Consider the following 25,220-nt stretch of genomic DNA (forward strand, 5'->3'; position numbering starts at 1 on the left):
GTATTTTGTAGTCTGAGAACAACACGGTCAGTAAATGTTGTCTCCTATATCTTCTGTATGCTTAATAAGTGATAATTTCAGATTATACCATTGCTCTTTCTCTTCTCATATTCATATGGTAAATTAAAAGCTGCTGTCTTTTCATTAGGAATAATAGAGAACCCGTGTCTGATACTACGTTAGTAATGTGTGGCAGAGGATCTGTCAAACACTATCAAGCACGGCACATTCGAAACTGTATGTTCAGACTGAGTTTCAATGATCAATCCATGCCCTAATTTATTTCATGTAGTGACAGCTCATTAGTATGCCATAGTGCTTCCAAGAAGTTCTAATTAGTCTACTACCTTGATCATGGTGGGATCCTAATTATGTCATGGATCCAAAATTATGACTATTTATGATGAGCATTCATTTTTAGCTTTGTGTGAGTATTTTTGCTGAGATGTAACACTTAATAATTATGATCTAAACCCGAGGAAAAGATTTTCCTTCATTATACAGACCTCATTGATTTATTTCCAGGACCATATTATTCTAGTTTAACTTTAACCTTGTTGCTCTCCTACCTGATATGTGGAGAAGAGAGATGCTTCAGGATGTCACAGACAAAATTTCTCATCCAGGCAGATTTGGAGGTGGAAGATTTTGATCGGCCATTGTGAATGACTAGCCTCCTGGCTAGTTGGATCATTCATCTGCTAAGCTGGATAGACGCAGGAGTTCCTGCAGAGCATCCTCTCATTTCCCCAGCTAGAGTGGGCAATGCCCTCAGCTACGGCTGCCTCTATCTGACCCGTCGGCCAGTAGGCCACCCTGGCTGGCTGTTTGTGTCCTTTGGAACCCAGGAGCCATCAGACAGCCAGTAACCTGCTTCCTACTTTGAATTTCTCTGTGCCGTCATCTGTGAGAAGTGCAGGATGTGATTGCACCTGCTGAAAGATCAACTGGATTAGATGCATTTCTGTCAAGCTCCTGGTGCCCTGAATTTAAGTATTGAGAACAGCACTATTAATGAAAGAAATTGAAGGAACTGTGTAATAGAATATGAATACTTGGATATAGGTACATTTTTCAAGGCTCTAAAGTAAACAATCTTTAGGAGATTGGTGGTGTTGTGTTATTATTTATCTCTTACCCGCCCCTTATAAAATTAACATTCTGTCCAATTTTTAAGAATGGCACTTATTTTAGTAAAACAGATTCTCATTTCTGCCCTTCCCACTGCAGTTAATTTGGAGACTGTCAGTATGTTGATATTAGAATTGATTTTCAACTGAAAATGTACTATGAGCTGTGCACATATTTAAAGAAATTACAATATAATGAGAAAAACCAAGCTAAGCATGATTGTTGTACCTGTATTAGGGTGCTGGCAGGCACCATCCTCTGTGACAGATGTCTCCGGTGGTAATTTAATGATCTGATTTGCATTGTATTTTCCTTGGTGCCATTTCGATACGCAGAATGTGTCCATCCGTTCCTAGGAGGCATAGGTACTAAATGCATCTTATTAACTCCTTCTCTTAGTTCTTTAAAAATCTAGATAATTAGAACATTTTTTAAAAGACGACAGAGCCAAATTCTGTTCCTTAAGGCTAGGCCTCTTTTGCTTAAACTCCTCCATTAGGCTCGTATATTTGCTCACAGTTTCTTCTGTGATGTATTAATGGCTTCATGTCTCAGAGCAAAAATAGTCCACAGTTTGCTGCTTTGGACCAGTGTCTCTTGGGTCATAGAGATGTCTTGTCTTTGTTGAGCTGGTCTTCTAGAAGGCAGATGAGCCTCAGAACTCCTCCTAACGCACAGGGGATATACTGGCCAATTGTGCCTGTATTTCCTAGAGAAACCTAACAATGTAGGCTCCTGGATGACAGGGAAACAAAGGAATCAACCGCCAATATAGAATCCCCAAAGCCTGCGCATCGGCTGAGCTACCCTACCTACTTTTCTAGGCCTTCTCTCCCTCTGGTCTCAGCATAGCAATGAAGTACAAGCAGGCTTCAAAACGTGTGTGGATAGATGGAATGAAGAGAAAATGGAATATCCTACTAACTTTTTTGAAGCCACCTCATCCCATGCAAGTAAAAGAGTAAGCTGGAAGCTGAAGGATTTAAAGAGTGACTGAAATAGTCCTGGGTCCTGCACGGAGCAGATCGGATAATGAGTTGGGTCCTCGTTGTTCAAAGTGAAAACATCAGGAAGCCACAGTGGAGCAGGTGTACTCACCATGCCATGTCGTCTGTGACCAGCCGGTGGCTACATGCATACTTTGAAGCAAGAGAGAGGGAGAGAGGTAATTTTCTAGAAATCAAAGCTTTAAACTTGCTATGTATTCTGTGTTGCTTTCTCATGCCTTCTATAATTACAGAGTCTTAAAGATCATATCGCCCAGATTGTGACTTCTCCATTCATCTGGAATGGTGTTCAAATATCACATTACATATGAATGCAGTGTGGCCCATGGCAAGTGTCTGTTGGTTTACAACTCAACTTGTTCGTGGGTATTGGTCGCAAGTCCAGCCTTCTCAAGTCTGGAATTGTCTGTATTGGGAATCACAGCTTCTCCTTGTTCTTGATTTGCTCAATGAACCATGCCTTCCACGGAGCCTCACCCGTGCCTGTGTTTTGTTGCTTAACAGTTTTATTGATATATAATTCACATATCATTCAATTGAGCAGCTCGGCCATATAAAAAGAGTTGTTCAATTATCACCACAATCAATTATAAAACATTTTCTTCTTACTTGCACCTAGTTTTCCCCCAACCTCACCTGCTGTACCCCCAAGAAACCATTAGTCCAGTTACTGTCTCTATAGATTTACCCATCCTGGATGTCATGTACAGAAAAACATACCAAAATAACAATGACAAAATAAAAGAGAAAACCTCAATTGAAAATAAAGTAGAAAGAACGAAAAAGTAGAACAAATTTAAAAGGGAAAAAAGATAAAATAATAAGTTGTTAACTTTTAACCTAAATGCATCTGCAGTCATCAACTTTCCAATTCGTTCTTCATGATAACATTCACATCCCTGCCTGTGGTCACAGAGGGTTCCCCAAAGGCTTTATTCATGCGTATTTCCCCTTCACTGTAAAAAACAAAAACAAAACTGAAACAACTTTAACATGGGTCCAAAGGGAGAGCAACTCATCTATTCCATTATAACCTAAGTGCACATCCCATAATTGACTTTACAGTGCTCTGCGCCTGGTAACATAGCTCTTTACCTCCCTCCACTGTGGTCAGACTTAACCCATCTATGGACCCTGCAGCAAGTGGATTTTGGGCTTCCACCGTCATCTATAGCCTTCTTCAAACCAGGCGTTCACAATTGAAGTGTGATGTCATTCCTTTCTTTGCATGTGGATTTTATTATTTACAATCCTTGGCACACACGTGGTTGATGCCTCGCTTAGATGGAAGCTTGCTTTAAGACAAGCCTCTAACGGACACTGTTCTCTCTGCTAGCCGGGGACCATCTAGTTTCTTCGCCACAATTTGCTCTAGCACTCTGATCTTCAGTGATCTCTTCATGAAGGCTAGCACCAAGCAGGGCCATGTCATAGGAACTAATTATTCTTTGTTTGGGCTAGAATGAAGTGCATGTCCCAGATCTATTCATATAGCTAACTCTGTCTGTTCTTAGAAAGAGAAGCCCTTTCCTAAAAAACTGGTAGTTTTAGAGACTTGCATTTCAGTTCCTAATTATTGGACTATTAACCTTAAGGTCAAACCTGCAGTTCAAATCTACCCGCAGTTCCTTGGGAGAAAGATGACGCCCTTTGGTCCCATATAGATTTATGGTCTTTATGCTATATAGGTTTGTGATGAGTTAGAAATAATTCAATGGCAATATGTTTAGTGGTTTTTTTCTTAATTTTATCAGTGCAATCAAAAACTTTCGCAGCTCACAAATTACCATATATACTCATGTATAAGCTGACCCAAATATCAGCTGAGGCACCTAATTACCACAAAAGCTACACAAAAATGTGCTGAAAAACTCAGATTATACATGAGTATATATGGTACCACTCATCCTTGTTTCACCACTGATAGCATTGGTACATCTTGAGCCTGCAGGTCTTACTAAACCAGTTGTTATAGAGTAAGTTCCATATGCTCCTTTGAGGGCTGTTAATGCAGGTATATATTTTTAAAATATGGCAGAAAATTACTAATTTATTCTCAGAAAGGTCAAAAGGAGAGGGAAGCCTGGAATCATTTCTATGTACATTTCTGATGACTTCACTTGAGGAGAATGGGAAGAATTGAGGATAGAGAGAGTAAGTAGGCTCTGGAGGATGCTGAGGGGGGTCCGCAGTTCAATCTGGGGCATATTTGAGATTGGCAATGGGAGCTCCTTACTGGCCTTGGCATTATAATTTTTGGAAAAGTATTCATCCAGCTCTGCTGTGGAGATTAAGGAAAGGACACTCAAGGCATCGCCGGCTCAGGCTCTAAGTTATGGACCAGGATGGATCCATGAAGCAGGAACTAACACTTCTGTGTCATAAAAGGAAGACGTCTTTGAACATTGGATGGAGAACTAGACATAGAAATTTTAAAGTCACCTTTACCTGTATATTAGCTTCAACAAGACAAGAAATATCTCTAAGCATCTTAATGGAACTTGTAGGACGGGAACACAGAAAGACTCTCAGGCCAAAAGTGATAATGGTCGACTTGACTGGATAGTTTACATCAATACTAACTTAAACCTCAAACTACCCTAGCGCATAGTGACCCTATAGAAAGAGTAGAAATTCTCCCTATGGTTTCTGACACTGTCCATCTTTATGGGAACAGACAGCCTCATCTTTCTCATAGGGAGCAGCTGGTAGATTTGAACTTGTCCTTGAGGTTATTAGTGCAGCACTTAACCCACAATACCATTAAAAAATGGCCATCCCATCGATGCTGGTCCGTAGTACCACTAGGGTTCCTTAATCCTAATTGAAGATACAAAAAGTCATTGGTATTCATTTTCTTTTTAAACGTAATATTATTATTGTGATTTGAACGTTTACGAAGCAGATTTGTTTTTCATTCAACAGCTTGGATACGTTTTGATTGATGGCATTGATTATAATCCCTATGTAACTGCACTCTTCCCACTTGCTCCTTGGGGTTCACCACATCCCCTTTTTTCTTTCCTTTTCCTTCCTGCTCTCTGGGTAAATGTACTCCTTTCTGTCTCATGGGTGTGTCTGTCCCTGGTGGTGTTATTCACATTATAGACCTGTCTGTCATTGGCTGAAAGGCCAACCATGGGGATGGGTCTAGTCCTAGGCTCGAAGGGTATCCAAGGACCATAATCGTGAATACTCCACTAGTCCATCAGACCTGGAAGCCATTTATAAACCAAACATTATTCTGAGTCATCTTTCAGGAAGGTCACTTCTCTCTGTGTGCCCTTCCTTCCTTTGCTACTAAGTTCCCTTGAGGTTTGAAGAAAGCATGTCTGGCTTAGCTGCTATGGTGCTGAGAAGGTTTGGGAGCAGCTGTTTTGAAAACAACTGAAAGCGGTCAATGCTTAGATACATGATCTATTCCTTCGGGCCCGAGTACTCTGGACTGGCCACTCTTTGTTGCCCAGTGGTAACTTACAGTCACGTGTTGCAGCACCCATTGGAGGATGGGTGGCTTGTTTATGTATTTATTTTTCAGGTATTTTCCTTCCTTCCTTTCTTTTCCTATCTTTTCTTGTGTTTATGGACTAAGGATTCCACCGCAGGCGTAATGGTAGAATTCTTTTTCTGCTTCTGCGTAAAGTACTGGTCAGGATATTTGAAGCACATATATAATCTGTACTGTGAGAAGCTACGAGTCCTACAGAATGAAAGAGAAAGAAACTATTAAAAATAGAGCCCCCCGCCTTTTTTTCTTCTTCTTTCAGGAAACCTTTGAGAAGGCAAGCTTGAGTAGCAGCAGCAGCGGAGCAGCCAGCCTGCGAAGCGAGCTTTCTGAAAGCGCAGACCTGCCCCCCGAAAGCTTCCAGCCCCCCTGTAGTAAAGACGAAGACAGGGCCTGTGAGGAAACCCTGTCAGATGATAACTTCAACCTGGACAGCATCGAGAAAGGTGCGCCTAGTGACAAGGTGTTGGCACTGAGGACACCCTGGGCCCCGTCTTGTGTCAGGATTCACTCGTCTCTCTCTCTCTCTCTCTCTCTCTCTCTCTCTCTCTCGTTTACACGAATGTGCAGACATCTACTCGGAGTTAGAGGATGAGCTGGACGTGTCGGATAACTCCAGCAGCTCCAGTTCGAGCCCCTTGAAAGAGTCGACGTTCAGTAAGCTTTCTTCACCCGTTTGTCATGTGGGGGACTTCAGCAGGTTGGATTTTGAGAATGAGACTGTATCAAGAAGAAAAGTAATACGTGACTAGTGGTTTGTTTACAGAGCATTTAACTAGGGCAGCAGGTATGTGGTGCAGGCATGTGGGCAAGTAGGGGTGCTACTGGCACAGAACCCCCAGGCCAACCGACACACGTTTCCATCGCCCAGCTGTAAAATCCGTAGTGTTGTTGTTTCTGTCAGCAAATGCAGGGTCTAAATATGCTAACTAGTTAGAGACAACCTAAACAATGAAGAAAATGGAGTCTGTTGATTTAGATCAAAAATCTGGAGAATAAGTTAGTCCTGGTACGAGTAGTTTTGGTAGGATTTCATCTATATAATGTAAAGGGACGTACTGTATTTAAGACCTTACACATGAAAGAAATTGTTTAATTTTCAGAACCATGAAAGTAATATGATACCTAAATTCAGTCCATGTGCTAATCCTGACTGAAAATGAAACAGTAAAGAAAATAGTCACGCTATTTTAGTATAGGGGAAAGGAGGAAAAATAGAGATATGGATAAATTTAAATATTGTATGGGAAACAGGCTTTCGAGCGCTCACCAAATCTGAAATAGAAAGTGGGAAGAAAAGAATAATTTCTAAATGAGTATATGATGCAATATTTCAGAAAGATAGAAATACTCTGAAATGAGCGAAGTGTAAATAATTCCTTTCACTAAATGAATATACTACAAAAATCTCATTAAAAAGGGTTTAAAATAGTTTCTCTAAGGATTAAATATGACCCGAAGGCTTCAAATACTCTCCCTTTCCCTTTCAAAAATTAATTGGTCCATCATAACGGTGACTAGAGGTTCAAGATTTTCTGGGTCAACCCCAATTTCCAACACTGTCCTATTTTCCCTCTAAATCCCTGCCTTCTAGAAAAAGTATCTTGATTTGCGATTATGGAAACATGAATATTTCACAGGAAAAATATTTATGCATTTTCTGGAAGCAGTTCACACTGACTGTGTTGAGGTGAATGAGTGCGGAGCTGTGTATCCCTTGTACCAAGGGAGGTAGCCAGTGTGGGAAGCAGGAGGTAGAGACTGGGCCCTCAAATGTGCAGGTGGTAACTTGCAGCTGCCTGGGCAAAGGTTTTAAGATGACTATGACTTAAGTCTTTTACTGAACTTTGTTAGTTATTAATAATGGAGATTTTTTTGGGCTAGCGCTCTTTCTTTGGGAAAAAAGACTTTTAAACAAACCTGTCAACTTGTAACATTATATTTGCAACTGATGCGTTCATAAACCCAAACTATCTTTACAATATGCAAAAAAAAATCAAATAGCTAACAGAATTGCAGTGTTTTGATTTAAAAGCCAGAGAGAAAGAAAGAACATACTTGCATGGGAAAAAGCTAGTTATTTCTGTTTTTTTGTTGTTCCAGCCGTTTTAAAGAGAAGTTTTAGTGCTTCCGGAGGAGAAAGGCAGTCCCAAACAAGGTATGGCCAATTTAGCTTCCTTTACAGAGCTGAGCCCCTGGCGTTTAAATGGCCCACTGAGAGCCAGAAATTACCCGAACACGTGGTCACCGAGGCCCTGAGAGCCACCCTCTCAGAACTGATCACAATGTACAAGGCAGCAGATGGAAACATACTGAGCCTGGACCCGAGTTGTAGTCCAGTGCTGTGTTTTTCTAGCTTTACGGCTTTGGCAAGGCAGCATCTCTGAGTTCACGAGCAAACCAAGAAGGTGGGGATGTTTCGCTCCATGAGCTCTGGGTTCTATCTCTTTCGCATCCCTAGAAGCAGGGGTCCTCAAACTACGGCCCGCGGGCCACATGCAGCCTGCTGAGGATATTTATCCAGCCCGCCTGGTGTTTTTGCCCCATTTGTATTTGTTTTTTTTTTACTTCAAAATAAGGTATGTGCAGTGTGCATAGGAATTTGTTTATAGTTCATTTTTTAAAACTATAGTCTGGCCGTCCAACGGGTCTGAGGGGCTGTGAACTGGCCCCCTGTTTAAAAAGTTTGAGGACCCCCCCAGAGTCTTATTCTGATCCACACCCTTGCCAATGGGAGTTGGAAAAGGGAAGTGGAAGGCACAGCCTCCCCTTTTAAAGGCAGGACCTGGGTCGTTGTACTTAACATTTTTTTCTCAGACTATTGGCCAGAACGTAATTATATGGCCAGTGTGGAGTGCGTTCAGCGGCCTGTATTTCTGAGGGCGCCCTGGGAACGTAGTGATTACAGTGCTTGGCTACTAACGGAAAGGCCAACATTGCAAGATCACTGGCCACTGCCGCGGAGAAAGAGGTGGAAGTCTGCTTCGGTGGAGATGTATGTCGCTTCAGAAGCCCCCTGGAGAAGACCTGCTCTGTCCTAAGGAGTCACTGTGCGCTGGATTTGACATGATAGGGACAGGCGTGGGCGTTTTCTGTTGTGTGTTTGCTTGTTTTAAAAGGCAGGCTACCTTGTTATTTTTGGACAGCGAGGAGGTGTTGTGTGGTTTTGTCTTTGCTGTCACCTCTCTGTCAGTTTGCTGTGGTGGTTGTGTGTGGCCGGGATGCTGGTATTTCAGATACCAGTAGGGTCCCCTCTATAGTGAACACATTTCAGGGGAGCTTCCTATGGAAATGGAATATACTGTCCACTTCCGAGAGATTAGCCACTCACAATCTTATTGACAGCAGCGTAACACTCAAGATGGATTGGAAACCTGGACAATGACGGGATTGTCAGATAGAGTGCTAGAAGGTGCGCCCCTCAGGTGGGAAGGCATTCAAAATCCGACGGGAGAAGAGCCGCCTGCTCAAAGTAGAGCCGACCATAATGAGGTGGATGGAATACGACTCGAAGGTCCTTCATTTGTTGATGGAAAAAGACTCAAAAATGAGAACAGACTGCAAACATTCCACGAATAATTGGAAAATGGAACCTATGAAGTGCAAATCTACAAAAACTGGAAGAACATACTCAACACTGATCAAGTTGAAAGAACTAACAAAAAAATTCAAGCCACTAGTTGAAATAGTGAAGGATTCTATGGCCAAAATATTGACCTGTGCAGGAAGAACTGATCAACATTCACCTATTTCAAGAGAAAGCTTATGATCAAGATCCAGTGGTAAAGGAAGAAGTCCATCCTGCACTGAAGGCGTTAATCAACACCAAGACTCCAGAAATTGATGAACACCAAGGGAAATGTTTCAACAAGCTGATGAAGCACTGGAAGCGTTTACTCCTCTATACCAAGAAATCTACATAAGTGCTACCTGGCCAACCAACTAGAAGACATTCAGATCTTGTGCAAATTCCAACAAGGTGACTCCACCGAACGCAGCAAGCAGTAAACAATATTGTAATGTCACCCGGAAGTAAAATTTTGCCGAAGATCACTCAACAACGAACGCCCAGTACCTTGACAAAGAGCTACCAGAACTTGAGGTCAGATTCAGAAGAGGATGTGGAACAAGGGACAGCACTGCTGATGTCAGATGGATCTAGACTGAAAGCAAAAGATACCAGAAATATGCTTCCTTTGTTTTATGTTCTATGCAAAGGCATTTGACTGTGTGGGTCATAACAAATCATGGATAGCGTTGAGAACCATGGGAATTTCAGAGCCCTTCATGTGCTCCTGCAGAACCTGCGCAAGGGACCAGGCGGCCGTTTTTTGCACGGAACAAGGGGACACTGCAGAGTTTAAAAATCAAGAAATGTGTATGCCCTTTCAGCCCACTCATTCATTCTTTGTACGAAGTAACTAATCTGAGAAGGTGGACTACGTGAAAGGAGCATGGCATTAGGAGTTTCGGAAGGCTGTTTAGCTTTGGCGTGCATCTGACAACCTGGCTTGCGGAAATCAAGGACCATTTGTAGCACGATGTTGGAGATCAAGGACTGCCGACGGAAGTTCGGATTCAACCAGACCAAAAGGCCGCGTCATGATGAATGAAGAATAAGAAAAGGAATAAAAGCAACAACATAAAGAAACCTTTAAAAGAGTGTCGCAGCAGGTCCTTCTTTCAGTAAGAGCTCAACGGGTCAAGCACCCAGGTGCTGCAGGTACAGGACTCTGTCTGCTTGGGAAGAGGTGGGGCTGATTGCCACTTGTGTGTGGGAGGGAGCCCAAGGGAATCAGAAAGGTGTGGAATGGTAGGGGGGATTGTTCCTGGGCACTACAATGAGGCAGGTGGGTAGTCACTTCACCCCTAGTCCCCTGGGAGGTGTATTGGGGAAAGCAGGAGAAAGCATATCTCTGGTAGCAAGTCACTGTAATGGGCCAGGTGCACTCCTGGGCGGGTATAGCCAATTCTCCACTTCCTGCGTAGACTCAAGCCTGTTGGGAGGCACCCAGAATTCAGTAGCTACCATTGGTCCATAGCCTTTCTCTGACTGGGTCCTCAACCTGTGTGAGTAGGACCCTTCTAGGGAGTTGTTTTCATCCCCCTTCACTGGCTCCCTCCCCACCCTGTGATGCCTGTGCCCTGGGTTTTTAACCTGCTCTCTGGCACCTTCCTCTCAAAGAGCCAGCCTGTGTTCTGCTCACCTTGTCTCAGTCAGGATCTGGCCACACTGCGTCTTTGTCCCGCTGGGGACTTGGTGAAGTTGGTTTCCTCTCGGTCTTGTGTGCTGCCTTCCATCTCTCACAGTGGTCAGATGCAGGATAGGTACCTACTCAGTTTCTCTCCTCAATCACAGTTTTCAATCTGTCTCCCTTTCCAAACACAGTCATGTTTAATCAACAACTTTATCCTTTCATTTACAGATTATCATCTTTGTGTGCTTCACTTGTGTTTGTTGGGGTCTCCATTGTGGAGGTATTGGGTGGAATGTGTCAGCAGGATGGCCAATTGGATAAAGTAGGGTCACTGCAGAGTAGAAAGGAAAAGTGACATCTGAAGTTCATTGAGACAGAGTTATTGTAGAATGGATATCTTAGTGGAAAAGATGGAGTTAACAACAGAGTCAACAAACAGAGTATAAGAAAAATGACTCATTGGGCAAGAGTGATGCCCATGTAGGTGGGTTTAAAAGTAGATAAGTGTGATCTGATATACCATTTGTGCAGCTGTGTCATGTATGTGGTATAGTATGACCTGCCATCGGCAAATACAGGTTAATTTAGACAAACTCCTTTCCTCCAAGGAATTCACAGTGTATCTGAAAGCCAAGCACATACATTTGAGAAGAAAATAAATGTTATCAGACAGTCTATGATTCATGCCAACAAGAGAAAAAAATTAATACCTCGTTGACTTTCTTCCAGGAAATTCCCAGAGTCTCAGAATTAAAAGGAGACAACTCTAAAATGTATTTAATTCTTTAAAAGGCATTAAGTAAAGCTAAAGTTATTTACAGTCTGATTTGTTTAGGATTTTCCTAGATTTCTTGGTTTGGTAATATGAAATGGGAATCTATTCTGGAAACTATACAGGAACTACATGAGAAGTTAGACGATGAATAGAGATAGCAAAGCTACATAATAAAAGTAAATTGAAATTCTAGACCGTCTAATTTTATTTTGTTTTATTATGCTCTTTAGCTATTCTGTGTTAGGTATGGAAGAGTCTAACAGGTTCTATGACCCTTATGTAGTTCTCCCAATTGGGGGACCCTCCCTGACACTTAAAACAAGGAATTGGTGCCAATGAAAAGTAGCCACAGAGAAGGGTTTATCTGGTCTGGGTAAAGGTTCTAGAGGTCAGACGTGGCCTTGCTAGAGAGACACCTTAAGAACACATACACAACTTTGGTCACCCCACATATTAGGAGTCGGATTTACACCATTGCCTGCTGAAGAATCGAGGTACCTCACTTCCTAATAACTTGGAATAGATTTTCTTGGGGAAATGGACCTGGCAATTGAGTAAATTATGAGCAAACAACTAAGAAAGCACAGTTCTTGGCTCCTCGGGGCAATGTTGAAGTCTCAAGGTTCAAGGTACCCTGGTAATCCAAATAATGATTAATTTATGTACCTTTATTCAAGGAAGATTAAGAGACAACCAACCTCCTTATCCTTGTTTTATCTATGAACTCTTTAGCAGAAGTCATATTAAGTCAGTAAATAATTCCTCTGAGCTCCTTCCCCGCACTCCGCCTTTATTACCAAATTCTCAACTTGCCAAAAATTGTAGAAGCCAAACTCAAAACTGTGATAAAGCTCAATGGACAGAAAGCACCCAGTCCATTGCCTCTGGAAATGCACCCATCAGTAGCGGAAGGGGTGACCATCTTCTCAACAGAAGCCTAAACATGTGCAGCCAGTATTGGGCATCCCCAAGCACCCGGACAGTGAATTTTTACCACCGGGGTGCTGCATGGCCATTGCTTTCAGGAGATTTTCCAGACCCTCCGCAAACCTGGATGGGTCAGTGTAGACTTTTTAATATTACCGAAGTAGACTATAGAGGACTTCTAATTGACTCACATTTCCTAAGAATGAACAGGTAGATCACTTACACCACAAGTAAATTCACTTAGCATGAGTTATTTTGAGGCAGGCTTTTAATGGACTGGAATCGGGATTTTAATTTCACATCTGAGTTCGTAGCATGTAATTAGACTATCACCACTAGGAGTATCACTCCTACCGATATTTATCAGCCCGGCCGCCATGTAGCGGCTTTAGCTGTGATCATTTATACTCTAGTGAGGGCTAGCTAATTGCACTCTCAAAGATATAGAGCCATGAGATAATACTTCGTACTGTATAGAACCATGAGCTACTAGATGGTACACTCCCCTAGTTAAAGGAGTTCAACCTCTGTATCACAAACACGGAGGTCCTAGTGAGCTTCGATTATGTGTTACTGTATGCCAAACATGTCAGACTGGCCTATATTTACAGTTCTCTGGGCACAGTACATTGCACACAGGAGCCAGCCCACATATACTTGCTGTTAATACATGAGTAATCTTTGCGTAAATTCTATACCTTTCTCAGTTATAGGGCTGTTGTCTCACCTACTGGCTTGAACTATCAGCTTTAGTGGTAGTCACAGCCGAAGACCCCATTTTCTTTTCTTTTTTTAAGGTCCTGTTGCCTGAGCAACAGGCTTTCTGTATGCCTGCTTGCATCCTGTTACCAAGGTAACAGAGTGTCCTCGGAAGGCCCATGTTCGTGCTATGAGAGATGCCTGTGGTTCACAACTTCATTGATAAATTGGTATTTGCATAATTGTACCTGAGAGCGTTTCTGACTCTCATCTTTGCAAATAAAGATGACTGTGTATGTTTGTAACCAACCACCATCACAGATGCGAACAGAATGAGCCTTGTGTGAGCTTAGAACCTGCCTCCTTTCTGCAGTTTTTACCGATTCTTATTTGTCGCTCTTCTTCAGAAATCCCTTTGAATAGTCTGTGCCTTCATCTTTTTCGTAACTTGAACTAACAGTGTTTGATCACGACTTGCAAGAATCTATTTGGCCTGTTTACCAATGTCCCAATACAGCAGTCATACAGCAAATACATTAAGTATACATATACAAAGTCAGTGCCTGCTTCATTCCCTCTCTGGGATAGCCAGAAACTTCTCTGGATTATTGCTTGTTTGTTCCTAGTTGTTATTGAGGGGATGGAAGGAGGGCTAGCGTAGTTGCAGTGCTCGCTTTCCTGCAGGGATTACAAATTATCACAGACAAAAACTTTTGATAAATCATGAAAGCATACTTGCACATGTGTGACTTATTCATACATGATTATGAGTAATGCCAGGGCCTTAGAGAGGCTTTGTGCCAGGAAAGTCTCATTAACTGAGATCGTGTGGCTGCAGTGCCATCAGAAGGCATTAGGGCAAGGTTGTAAGCCAAGTTTATTTCATAAGGTTAAATATGTCTTCTTTGTATCAACATCAGATTGTACCGGCCAACACTCCTCAATGGAATTACTGGTAAATTGTGTGATGCATTTCAAATGCACTTGAAAACAGTTCCTTGGTTCTGAGACATATTTTAAAAAACCTTTCAAAGCTAATTATCTTCTTTTTGCACCATATTTATTAGTGGTTTTGGCGGAAATTTGTAGGCTAACACTCATTTTCAGCACTTCAGTTTCTATTTTGACTTATGAATTCCAGATGAGATCAAACCAGATCTGAAGAGAGTTGGAAGTAAATAACCTTTCAGAATCCTTTCAACCTTTTATGTCTTTGAAATTCTGTTTGCATCAGCCGGAAGTTATTGGTCAATGGCCATTTCAAAACTTTGAGAGCACACAAACTTCAATATGCCAACTCTTTAATTTGGGGGGAATGTTTTCTTTTGTATTAAACTATTTCTTTGTATTTTCCTGCTTGTTCAATTATGGGAAAAAGCTCATTCTGCAGATTTAATGTTCTGCTGGGGCACAAACATTCAGAATGATTTAATCTCAAGGCAGACCTCCTCCAAGCTCCGCATAATCGAAATCTTTTGTCTACTCATGGATCAGCAAACTGTATACTTAAAAGGTTCCACGTATAGTCACCAGGAGTCTGCTTTATTTTGAAATTTCAAATAACTATATTTCCTTGTGATTAGAAATACAACTTTGAGAGAAAACAACAGTGTTTGCTGTGTCTTTAAATTCCTCTTCAATAAGCTTCAGGAAGTACTTCAAACTAGAAGCCACGTGATCTTGAACATTGCAAGACTGTAGGGGCCTTGTCTGTTTTCACCCTCTCCCCTTCAGTGCCCAGCACGGTGCTTACACATAGAAAAAGAAAAACCCACTGCCGTCCAGTGGATCCCAACTCAAAACGGAATATAGGGCAGAGGCCATTGGCTCCACAGGCTTTCCAGGGCTGCCAAGCTTTATCAAAGCAGACTGCCACGCCTGTCTCGTGTAGAGTGCCTGCTAGTTAGCAATCACGTGTTCTAATCTCTGCACCAGCAGGGCTCCGTAATATTTGTTGAACGCACAAGTTCCATGATTGTTTTTCAAGCATTCCCTGACACTGACTATAGGGGAATTTGGAGTTGGGAGCAGCTCAGCATTGCCATACACACGGACAGGACATCCTGTATGTGGCACTTTTATTAAAGGAAAAAGGCTGAAATCTTAGATTCTTTCAGACAGCTGGAATAGTCTTCTGGTTATCAGTGCGTCAGGAGCCCCCATAAACTTAGTCATATTTTTTTTCCAGAAGGTACATTTTTCTTTCTTTATCAGAAACTGCAGCATTAGCAGGTTTGAGCCATGACTGTTCAGGCCAGAGGTAATGCAGGTGTGAAGATAATGATCAGTGCTTTCTAAGGAAGAGTCTGGAAGACACTGCCAAATCCGGTAGCGCTGGCCACGTGTAAGGAGTCCGAGTGATGCATTGGAAGACCAGGAATTCCAACCCACTAGTCGCTCCATGGGAGGAGGAGGAGGCTCTCTGCTCCTGTAAAGCGTTACAGTCTCGGAACTCTAAGGAGCAAGTCACCCTGTCCTGAGGGCTCCTGTGAGTCAAAAAGGGTTTGATGGCAGTGGGTTTGGTTTGACCACATGTCCCTATCGATCAGTTGAAATGTAGCTAATGTGACGAAAATGTGGATTTTAGATTTCATTTCATGCTCATTTACATGCAATATCTCAATGTAAACTGCCTCATTCATTTTTAATATAGATTGTGTATTGAAATGGTGACATGCCAGATAGACTGAGTTCATCAAATTGATTTAAGAAGAATTTTACTTAACAATTACGGTAACCCAGTTTTAGAATTTTGTGACTTGCAGTATATTTCTATTGCAAAGCAGTCCTCTCTATCGGAATTTCAGGATTATGTCTGTGACTTGCATGACATCTCTGTTGGAAAGCACTGGGCTGGTCTAGACGGTTCAGAGACCAGGTTGTTCAGAAAGCCTTCTCGAGGAGATGGCATGTGTGCTAGGCCATACGGTGCCAGAACAGAGGCTCTGCTTCTCAGCTTATCCTCACTGTGCCGCCCAGGTAGGGGCTCTGCTGCCATCATGTCCCTCAAGGTGTGCTGAGGGCAGCGACCACCCCTTTTCCTTCTTTAAGCATGCCCTGTATCCTAGGGCTAGGGAGAGCGTCTAAGCTATGCAAGACATGAGTTATATTTACTTTTGACGGCTCTTTGAACCTGGACTAGGAGTGGGACAGAACATAAAAAGAGATCCAAGAGGACTGCTTGGTGAGAGACAGAGAAAGGGGCCAGAAACTCTCTGGATGAGAAGATTTTGGTATTGTCGTCCTGCTTACACTGGCCTCTTTTAATATACATAATAATTTGTATGCATAACCTGTAGGTATTGACAATTCTATGATTTAAAAGGAAAGGATTGAGACAAGAAAATTATCAACTATTCATATTTGTGTTTGAATCTCTGCATCCACTCATATCTAATAAAATGGTCACATGTGCCTTATGCATAGTAGATGTCCCATTGTATTTTTGCTGGATTGCCTGAAAGTACAGTTCATAGAATTGTCAGGGAACAGGTATCTGTTACTCCATTTTAGAATATGATTTAAAAAATTAACTGTAGGTTTCAGTGGAAGAAACAAGGTCCAAGGTTATTTCAGGTTGTCCTTGGTGTGGTCTCAGAGCTAAAACGAATTTGAAAAATGATCAGACAGTTTAGAATTTTAGGGCGGGGAAATCAGGAATTCTTAGCAACACTGGAAACTTTAGAAAAAAATCGAAATCCTTTGAAATGTCAAAGTCTTCTAATTTCATAGAAACAGTTAATGTTTTTATTAAAGATGGCAGGAACAAAGTCTGGGAAAATAATGTGTTTGAAACTTAAAAAAATTAAATTTCAGAGGAGGTGGGGGAAGTGAGGAGGAAGCCTTCCAGGTGATTCTGGTACCCACTTGAGTTAAAAAGTATCCATCTGTAAATGAGTTCCTAGACGTAATTGTAAGCCCTGAGCAAACATTAGTATTGAAAATGGCGGTCCATCTTAGAATTCAAGCCTCATAGCAGAACTCAAGCCAACCTGAAGCATGTCAAGGCTAAACCTGCGCAGGGAAGAGAGCCTTTCTTTTTCACCAGCCCTCACATGGGAGCTCTTCCCTTTGCAAAGGATGCATGTCCTTGCTGTCTGGGAGCAGTCCAGTCATCACTCTAAGACCCCTCCTCCATGAAGCCTTTGGAAACAATTCACAAAGTGGATGAATTGCTTTCTCCCCTGTATGCCCAGATTCCAGACACCAGGCTCCAGATGCCAGGCTTTCATGTTGGTCAGCAACCCTTGGTGGTCTAGGGATTATTATTGAAATATTTACCCCATAAACTTGTACCACCTAATGTGGTGCCCATTAACCATAGTGAGCATCCCCAATGGGGCTAGGGTAAATTGAGATATGCTGTAAGTATAGACTCCACAGTGGATTTTTAAAAATCCGCTTTGTCTTTATGAGTTAGAGTATCAGTATATGTTATACATTGAATTGTGTCCCACCAAAATTATGTGTTGTGAATAATATTTATTTTAATGAGACAGGATTAGTATAACTGTATATGAATCTTGTGTGTTTTAAGCCAATATCTTTTGAGATAGAAAAACCCCCAAAGATTAAATAAGCAAGAGAGAAAAGTCAAAATGGGGAAAACGAATACCAAACTCACTGCCATTAAGTTGATCCCAACTCAGAGAGAGGCCCTTCCTCCAGAGCCAATGGAGAGAACGCCTTTCCTTAGAGCAGGGCCCTGAGTTTGGAGTTGTAGCTTCCTAAACTATGAGAAGATACATTTACCCTTGCTTCACCACTGATAGGAGCACTGGATAGACGAGGGCAGTAAGAGAAAAGAATGTAGCATACCTTGTTCATAATATTCATATTGATTTCATGCTGAAATGATATATTTTGGATATATTGAGCTCAATACATACATTTTTTAAGAGGAAGGTGTTATTTGTTGTTTTTTATTTTTTTAATCATTTTATTGGGGGACTCATATGACTCTTAGCACCATCCATCCATCCATTGTGTCAAGCACATTTGTACATGTGTTGCCATCATCATTCTCAAAACATTTTCTTTCTACTTGAGCCCTTGGTTATCAGCTCCTGAAAGTGGCATTTTGATTTTAAATGTACGAAAATCAGGTGAGGCTCTGAGAGCTAGGCTTCTCAGTCATTCTTACAGCTTTACAAACGCCGGGGTGGGACACGTTTCTTCCCTTTTCGGGTGGGATGCCAGTTCTACTTTGAGTTGCCACGTGTTTATTTCCTTCTCCATTGAAGTCTTGAGCATTTTACTTTTACAATGTAGACCACAGCAAAGCGCAGGCCCCCAGTGAGTGTCCAACCAGAGCTGTGTTAATAAGACACTCTAATGGCCTCTCTTTCTGCTTTCAGGGACTTCACGGGTGGAATTGGATCAAGACCAAGGCCAGGTAACTTATTGTTGGCAGCAGTAAAATCATACTCATTGATGTTGATTGTAATTTATGTTACAGTTTCATATCTTTCCCCCCTTTTATTTCTTCAGCTTTGCTGCCTTTTGACCTGCTTCTGAAAGTGCCACCTCTCATGCTCAGGGCCCACGTTAAGGAGCTAGACACCGAGTTAGTGACAGGGTGGCAGTCCCACAGCCTTCCTGCTGTGATTCTTCGCAATCTCAAAGATCATGGTAGTACTTACTAGATCACAGTAATGCCAAGCACGCAATGGGAGAGCACAGAATGATAGTTGGGCCTGATATGTCTGAATGATGCTTGAGAGGTAATTTTAATACAAACAGCAGGAGGATTCTATCCACCAATGTAAGTTTGGCGATTTGATGGTTTCAAGATGCTCTGTGTTCACTTATTTGATTGAAAGATCAGACTGTTTTTCAAAAATTTGTGCTTCCACCCCAGTGGGATTGTTAACCACTTGAACTATTGATGCTTAAAGTGCATATCTGCTAACAAAACTAATAAAAAATAGTAACTGTTTCACACATATATTTCTATCCTCTCTACAGTCTTGTATAATCCAAGAGACTGAAGGATATGTATTCTCCTACCTCCTTGACTCTAACACAGTAACTCTTTTTAGTTATTTCCATTTGTGTATTTTAATTGAACTGATTTTATACCACATTGTTTCTTTAATAATTTGAAAACTATAGATGGGTAAGACATAAAATTTTATCACAATGGTTTGGGAAGAACAGAATCCATTTCTAATTTTTGTTGAGGACCCAAATCCAAAAGTAATAGTGAAATTATTAGATAACCTTGAACATTTCAGAAAAAAAGTATAATTCATGATTACGTTGATAATTTATGTGTGAATATATTGATGGATGTGCAAATGCCTTTTGGGCATAAAGCTTTATTCTGTTTTGTTTAACTTGGAATTATTGTTTAGTGTTATTTTCACCTTGGCTTTCTTAGCTCACATATTTGTGTAGAGATAACACATATAGAGAACATAGGCTCTGCGAATTGAGCTGCTAAACTACTAGTCACTTTGTAAAATTGGCTTTAGAACATTTGACAGTTTGGAGTCACTTGCACCACTGACATAGATGCAGAATCAGATGGCTTGGTTTCTTATGATGTTTAAACCTATCATGTTGACCATGTTATTCTCGTTTTTTAGAAGGTAAGTTCATCATATAATAATGAAGTTAAAATGACTTTTTAATTTGATTGACTTTTGGTGACAGGAAGAGTAAAACATATACTGTTTTTTACATGTTACATAGCTGTGTAAATGGTGTGCACCTGCATATAACATGTGTAGAGGACACATAGGAAATGAATGCATGAGGGGGTTGGCAGTTTGAACACAATATATAATGCATGCATTATTTATGTAAAAGTATGGTACATATTGAGCGATTCATAGTCCTGGTATAATTTCAGAATAGTGATCAGTTGTTCCTAAAGGCATGCTGAGTTCATCCAATTTAAGACTTGCATTTGTACCAGTTAAATTAATCAGGTGTCTGAAGCTTTAAGCCAACTAATTCTTTTACAGCACAGTTTATATGTGACATATTCCTTTGTTCAACACTTTTCTGCACCATCTAACTTAAAAAATTCACCCATTTGTAAATATAGTTTAAATTTAAAGTAGAATATGCTAAAAAAATAGATGTTATGTAATTTTACATGTTGACCATGAATGGTAAAGTTTACCCACCGAAAAAGTAATCCATTTCTAAAGTTGTAGAACATTTTGAGCCATTTTTTATCATGGGTTATTGTACTTTTGAGTGAAAAAAATTAGATCTTTGTGTTTTCTCCATGTTATTACAAAATTGTGTTCTGAATACTGTAAAAATCTCACTTTTTAAAGTTTTGTATGTAAATTTGGACCTTTCATTACTTTATCTGACCACAAACAACTAGTTAGGTCCTTGTTTACTTAGGTCATCACATCTGCAAATTGTGCTTTGTTCCAGTGATGAGCTCTGTATTTCTAGCCTACGGAGGCATGAAAGGGCAATCTTAGCACTATACTAGGGCAGCATGCCGGGACCAAAGTATCAGGAGATACAGCTGGTTCCAGCAACTGTATTACTAATAAGTAGGCAAAACACTGATATTTGTGAATGGGTTATTATTTTTTTAATAAGCAGATTATATTAGTGTATTTATTATGTTTACTTAGCACTTGGTGTTGTTTTGTTAGAAGAAAAAGAACAGGCTAGAAACCAGGAGCATAATCAGTAGCTACAGGATTGCATTTGCTTAAATGTTATGAAAAGAATCGGTAGGGAGGGAAGGAAGGAAACTTTTGTCACAATTTGGGTGTATCACAATCTGGATATTTCCTCAGGAGCGTCTATAGTTGGTGAGCATCATTTGCCGTTTGGTCTAAGAGCAAAGGGTGAGGCTTATTATTGCAGAGTATCAAGTGTATATGTATAATGCAGTCTTCCCTGTGTGGTAATTGGTTTTCAGATACACTCATGGTGATGTTGTAGTATTTAATGACATCTCTAGACAAATAACCATGACAATTTTACAAAGCTTATCATATGTTCCTTGCTTTATCTTTTAATACTAACTAAATTTTATAGATTATTTATCTCATTCATACTTTTTGGATTAAATGATAAACTTTCATTCTTTACCATGAGAAATGAAAATGTAAGAATGTCCAGATGAAAACATATTAGCATTACATAACATGGAGTCAATGAATAAACCAAATATTGTTAACAGACTTATTATTTTACTTCTATTTCCCCAACTTTAGTCAATGTGATTGCTATCACACACACGTGTTTTTATCTGAGTACTGGCTGTACTACTATTGTCCTAATATTTTCACCTCACTTTCAGCTTTAATTTTAAAGAGGAAGTTTATTTCAGGCTCTAAGGGGGAAAGCAAGTATAATATTGCTTTCCACACATAAATAGTAGTTGTAAAACTGAATATGAAATTAATCAAGAAAATATTCTTAAATTCTGAAAAGATCTTATCTACCATGAGATCTTCTGTATTTTTTATAAAGGAATAGTAGGTTGGATTTGAAATAATGTGAAGACATATTTGTACTATGCTGAGAATACCCAAAACAGCAGGGCAAAAAAAAGAAAGAAAATTGGAAAAGGTATAACTTCCCCACTATGCTATTTCATGCCTGTTCTACTTACAACATAAAATCATTCTGAGTAAGTGTCCCGTATTGAAGGGAACTCTGTTCTTTGATTGGGCCCATTGTCTATAAAGTTAAATTAATCAGACAGCTGGCTAGTATGATTTTGAGTGGGAAAAATAAGCCTTAAGGTAGATAAAAGAGAAGCTGTCCTGTCCTTTGGAGCTAAGTAGATGGGTGAACTAGGAGGCTTAAAAAGTTCTTAGAAAATATTTATTATTTTTTAACTCTTTTTTTCCACAAACTTTTTGAAGACCTTTTGTGGTTTTGAAAAATTGAATCATACCAAAATATCGATATGGGAAATGTACTCTCTTTCAAATAAATGGGGGTACACTAAAATGTTTTTAGATATAAGGTAATGTCAGCTGAGAGGAAGGCCCCTTTTGGCTGCATTTACATTGCCTTTTTTCCCCCTTAAATGAATGGAAACCTAAAGATAGCTCACTGGCTTAGTTTTGCATTTAGCCAGCACCTGACACCAAAGCATTGAGCTGATGTATGGGAATTCTTAAGCTCTGAATTTTCAGCTGGAATAATCACTTCATAATAACTGGGCTCCTAATTATGTTTTCTACTAGATGCCTGACAATCTATTTTTGCACTTGGTTTTGTTCTAAAGGTCAGGGCTGGCTCAAGTAGTCAATGTTTCATGCAGATATTCCAGGTGGAAGCACGGCTCGTGTCTAGTTGTCTTTATTACGAGCAATCTCCGGTAGTCTGCTGTCAAGTTAGTGGCTCAAATAAAGTGCTCAATTTTCACAACAAAACAATTTCAAATATTTGCCTTGTCTTATGTTACTAAATAGTTTTTTGAGAAGACAAAAATTTACACAAGTTTTAATAAAATCTCCTATCATACTAGTCTCTGCTATTCAGTTTGATGTGTAATACTTTCCAGTATTGTTTGTTGAAATCTCGAATAAAATCATGTTAGTTATGTTTCCCAACCAGATTATAAGCTTCTTCAGTATAGTTGCACATACTCACAGAGAGAGGGAAAGAGAGAGTTTTCCTTGAGACTTTAAGATCAGGACTTAAAAAGTTGCTTCCTAAGTAACTAATGAAAATTACCTCTGTATAAACCTTTGTTTATTCTTGGATAAACTGTTATCTATTGAAAGGAACTGCATAAAAATCTGGAACAGTGGGGAAGTACTTTTTTAAAGATTAAAATGTAATTTGAGGAAGAAGTAAAGATAACAATTTTTTTGGTACCAATTGTGATTTACCCCTAATTCCTCATGCCAAGAGTATCCTGAAGAACTGAGTACAAGGTCCCAGGAGGATGCTTTGTGGAGATATAGTTTTGGGGGGCAGGGAGTGGGGAGGCATTGTGTTCTTAATATCTTGTCTCTCAGAAAAAAGTTGTTGATAGTCTCAAGATGAGTTGCAAACTTTAAATCTGCTATTGAAAGAACGATGTGTAACTCCAGCTTGGGCCTTCTGCACTGGCAAAAGGCAAAATGGAGAAAAGGGTGGCAAGCTGCACTTCCCCCTGGTAGGAAAAAAATGAGGCCCTTGTGGCTTAGGTAATAATGGCAACATGACCTAAAAGATATTTGAGCCAATTCAGGAAAAGTGAGGCTCTCAAATTCCACACTGCCGTTGTTTGAGCGATCTAAATGGATTAAAAATAGAACATCAGAACACCCACAACTACCTTTGTATTGCTTTGTTAAGATAGTAAGCTTCTTTGAGAATTGAGGATGAAGACAGGTAGGCCAACCATAATGAAAAACCTGTTCTCCAGGACAACCCTCGGTTGGAAGAAATTCAGCCAGGATGTGCTTCAGCAGCTAAGATGGCAAGACTTCGTCTCACGTACTTTGGGCATGTTATCAGGAAGGACCAAGTCCTGGAGAAGGACGTTTTCTTGGGAAAGCAGAGGGTTGGTAAAAAAAGAGGAAGACCCTCAATTATTACGATGACCACAGTGCCTGCAACAAAGGGCTCAAGCAGCGGTGACTGTGAGAATGACACAGGACTGGGCAGTGTTTCCATCTGTTGGACATGGTTGTGTTGCTATGAGCTGGAACTCCAGTTGAAGCCACCTAACAATGGCAGCACAGGAAGCCTCGAGCTTAACCGCTCTCATTTCAGGGCTGTAAATGGCCTTCTTTAGCATGGACGGTAGCGTTGGATACTGTGATGTGCCCTTTTTCGGATGAAGACACCCCGATGACTCTGTGGGTTAGGTTTTGGGCTGCTAAGCACACGGCTAGTGCTTCCACCTCAGCAGCCGATCCTCGAGATAAAGACGACAATCTCACTTTCACGAAGATTTACAGTCTTGGAAACCCGGAGTCAGCCTCGACTCAATGGTAACGACTTTCGTTTTGTGTTGGCAGCGTCATTAGAAAACGTCTAGAAAGATTTCAGAGAATCAAGCAAGAGTCATGTATGTCTCCCCTCTCACCGCCCTCCCGCTGTACCACACCCACCTCACCCTCTCTCCTGGGCAAATTTTTCTCTAATGGCTTCAATCATCATCATTTCCAGAAAAATTGAATGAGGGAAAGGCTCCATTTTTTCCCTTTTCCTTTTAGATTAATTGATCAGCTTTCTATCTCTAGTGATGACTATGATGTATGTGTTTTATAACTATATATATATATATGATAATTCTAGAAATCCTAAATAGAGTCCACTTCTAAAGAAGAAAAAAATTAATCTCTATTCTAATAACTTTAACTGGTTAGTGATTGTGGTATAGTATAAGAAATCATTGAATGAAGCGAAGGGTCAGATTTTATCAAAGACTAAATGATATGCTATTTTAGGCCATAAATCCAGGCACAGTATTTCACCTTTCTGTGTTTTCTTAAAACTGATTTTCATTTCTATTTTAAAATAATTTCACTGATATAAAAAATGCAATCAATTAGTGTATAGGTAAGTTTCAACCTGTTGACTATTTCTTGATCACATCAGGCTAAAACAGTCAGTTTAATATCACCCTTTTCTCTCTTCTCCCTTGGTTGGTGTGTTGGCCCTTGGTTGGTGTGTTGGCCCTTGGTTGGTGTGTTGGTCCTTGGTTGGTGTGTTGGCCCTTGGTTGGTGTGTTGGCCCTTGGTTGGTGTGTTGGTCCTTGGTTGGTGTGTTGGTCCTTGGTTGGTGTGTTGGTCCTTGGTTGGTGTGTTGGCCCTTGGTTGGTGTGTTGGCCCTTGGTTGGTATGCTGGCCTTTGGTTGGTGTGTTGGTCCTCAGGGGTTCAGTCAGCACGATGCTACTGGAGCTGAGAGACCATCAGTTGCTGGCATTTTGACTGACTATTAAGTATGGCAGCCCTTAATGCTGGCATATATAAAAGTGCTATAGACGTGTCACTGCCATCCCTGATCTCCAGTTACCAGTCCTTGTGACCACCCATTCTCT

At 40.6% G+C, this 25,220-nt stretch overlaps 1 protein-coding gene across 2 annotated transcripts in view; it reads left to right on the forward strand.

The window, feature by feature from the left end:
• NEK10 (NIMA related kinase 10) overlaps positions 1–25,220 on the forward strand; it is a 268,659-nt gene that overhangs the window by 195,376 nt on the left and 48,063 nt on the right. Inside the window, exons 27-31 of one of the 2 annotated variants that reach the window (XM_075547136.1) lie at positions 5,906–6,089; positions 6,214–6,300; positions 7,747–7,801; positions 18,600–18,637; positions 18,733–18,873. In XM_075547136.1, coding sequence (XP_075403251.1) covers positions 5,906–6,089; positions 6,214–6,300; positions 7,747–7,801; positions 18,600–18,637; positions 18,733–18,873 — 505 coding nt within the window. The remainder of the gene's footprint in view (positions 1–5,905; positions 6,090–6,213; positions 6,301–7,746; positions 7,802–18,599; positions 18,638–18,732; positions 18,874–25,220) is intronic. The other variant, XM_075547137.1, reaches the window with a different exon arrangement.

Source organism: Tenrec ecaudatus, chromosome 4 (assembly GCF_050624435.1).
Source record: "Tenrec ecaudatus isolate mTenEca1 chromosome 4, mTenEca1.hap1, whole genome shotgun sequence".
Classification (NCBI taxonomy): Eukaryota; Metazoa; Chordata; class Mammalia; order Afrosoricida; family Tenrecidae; genus Tenrec; species Tenrec ecaudatus.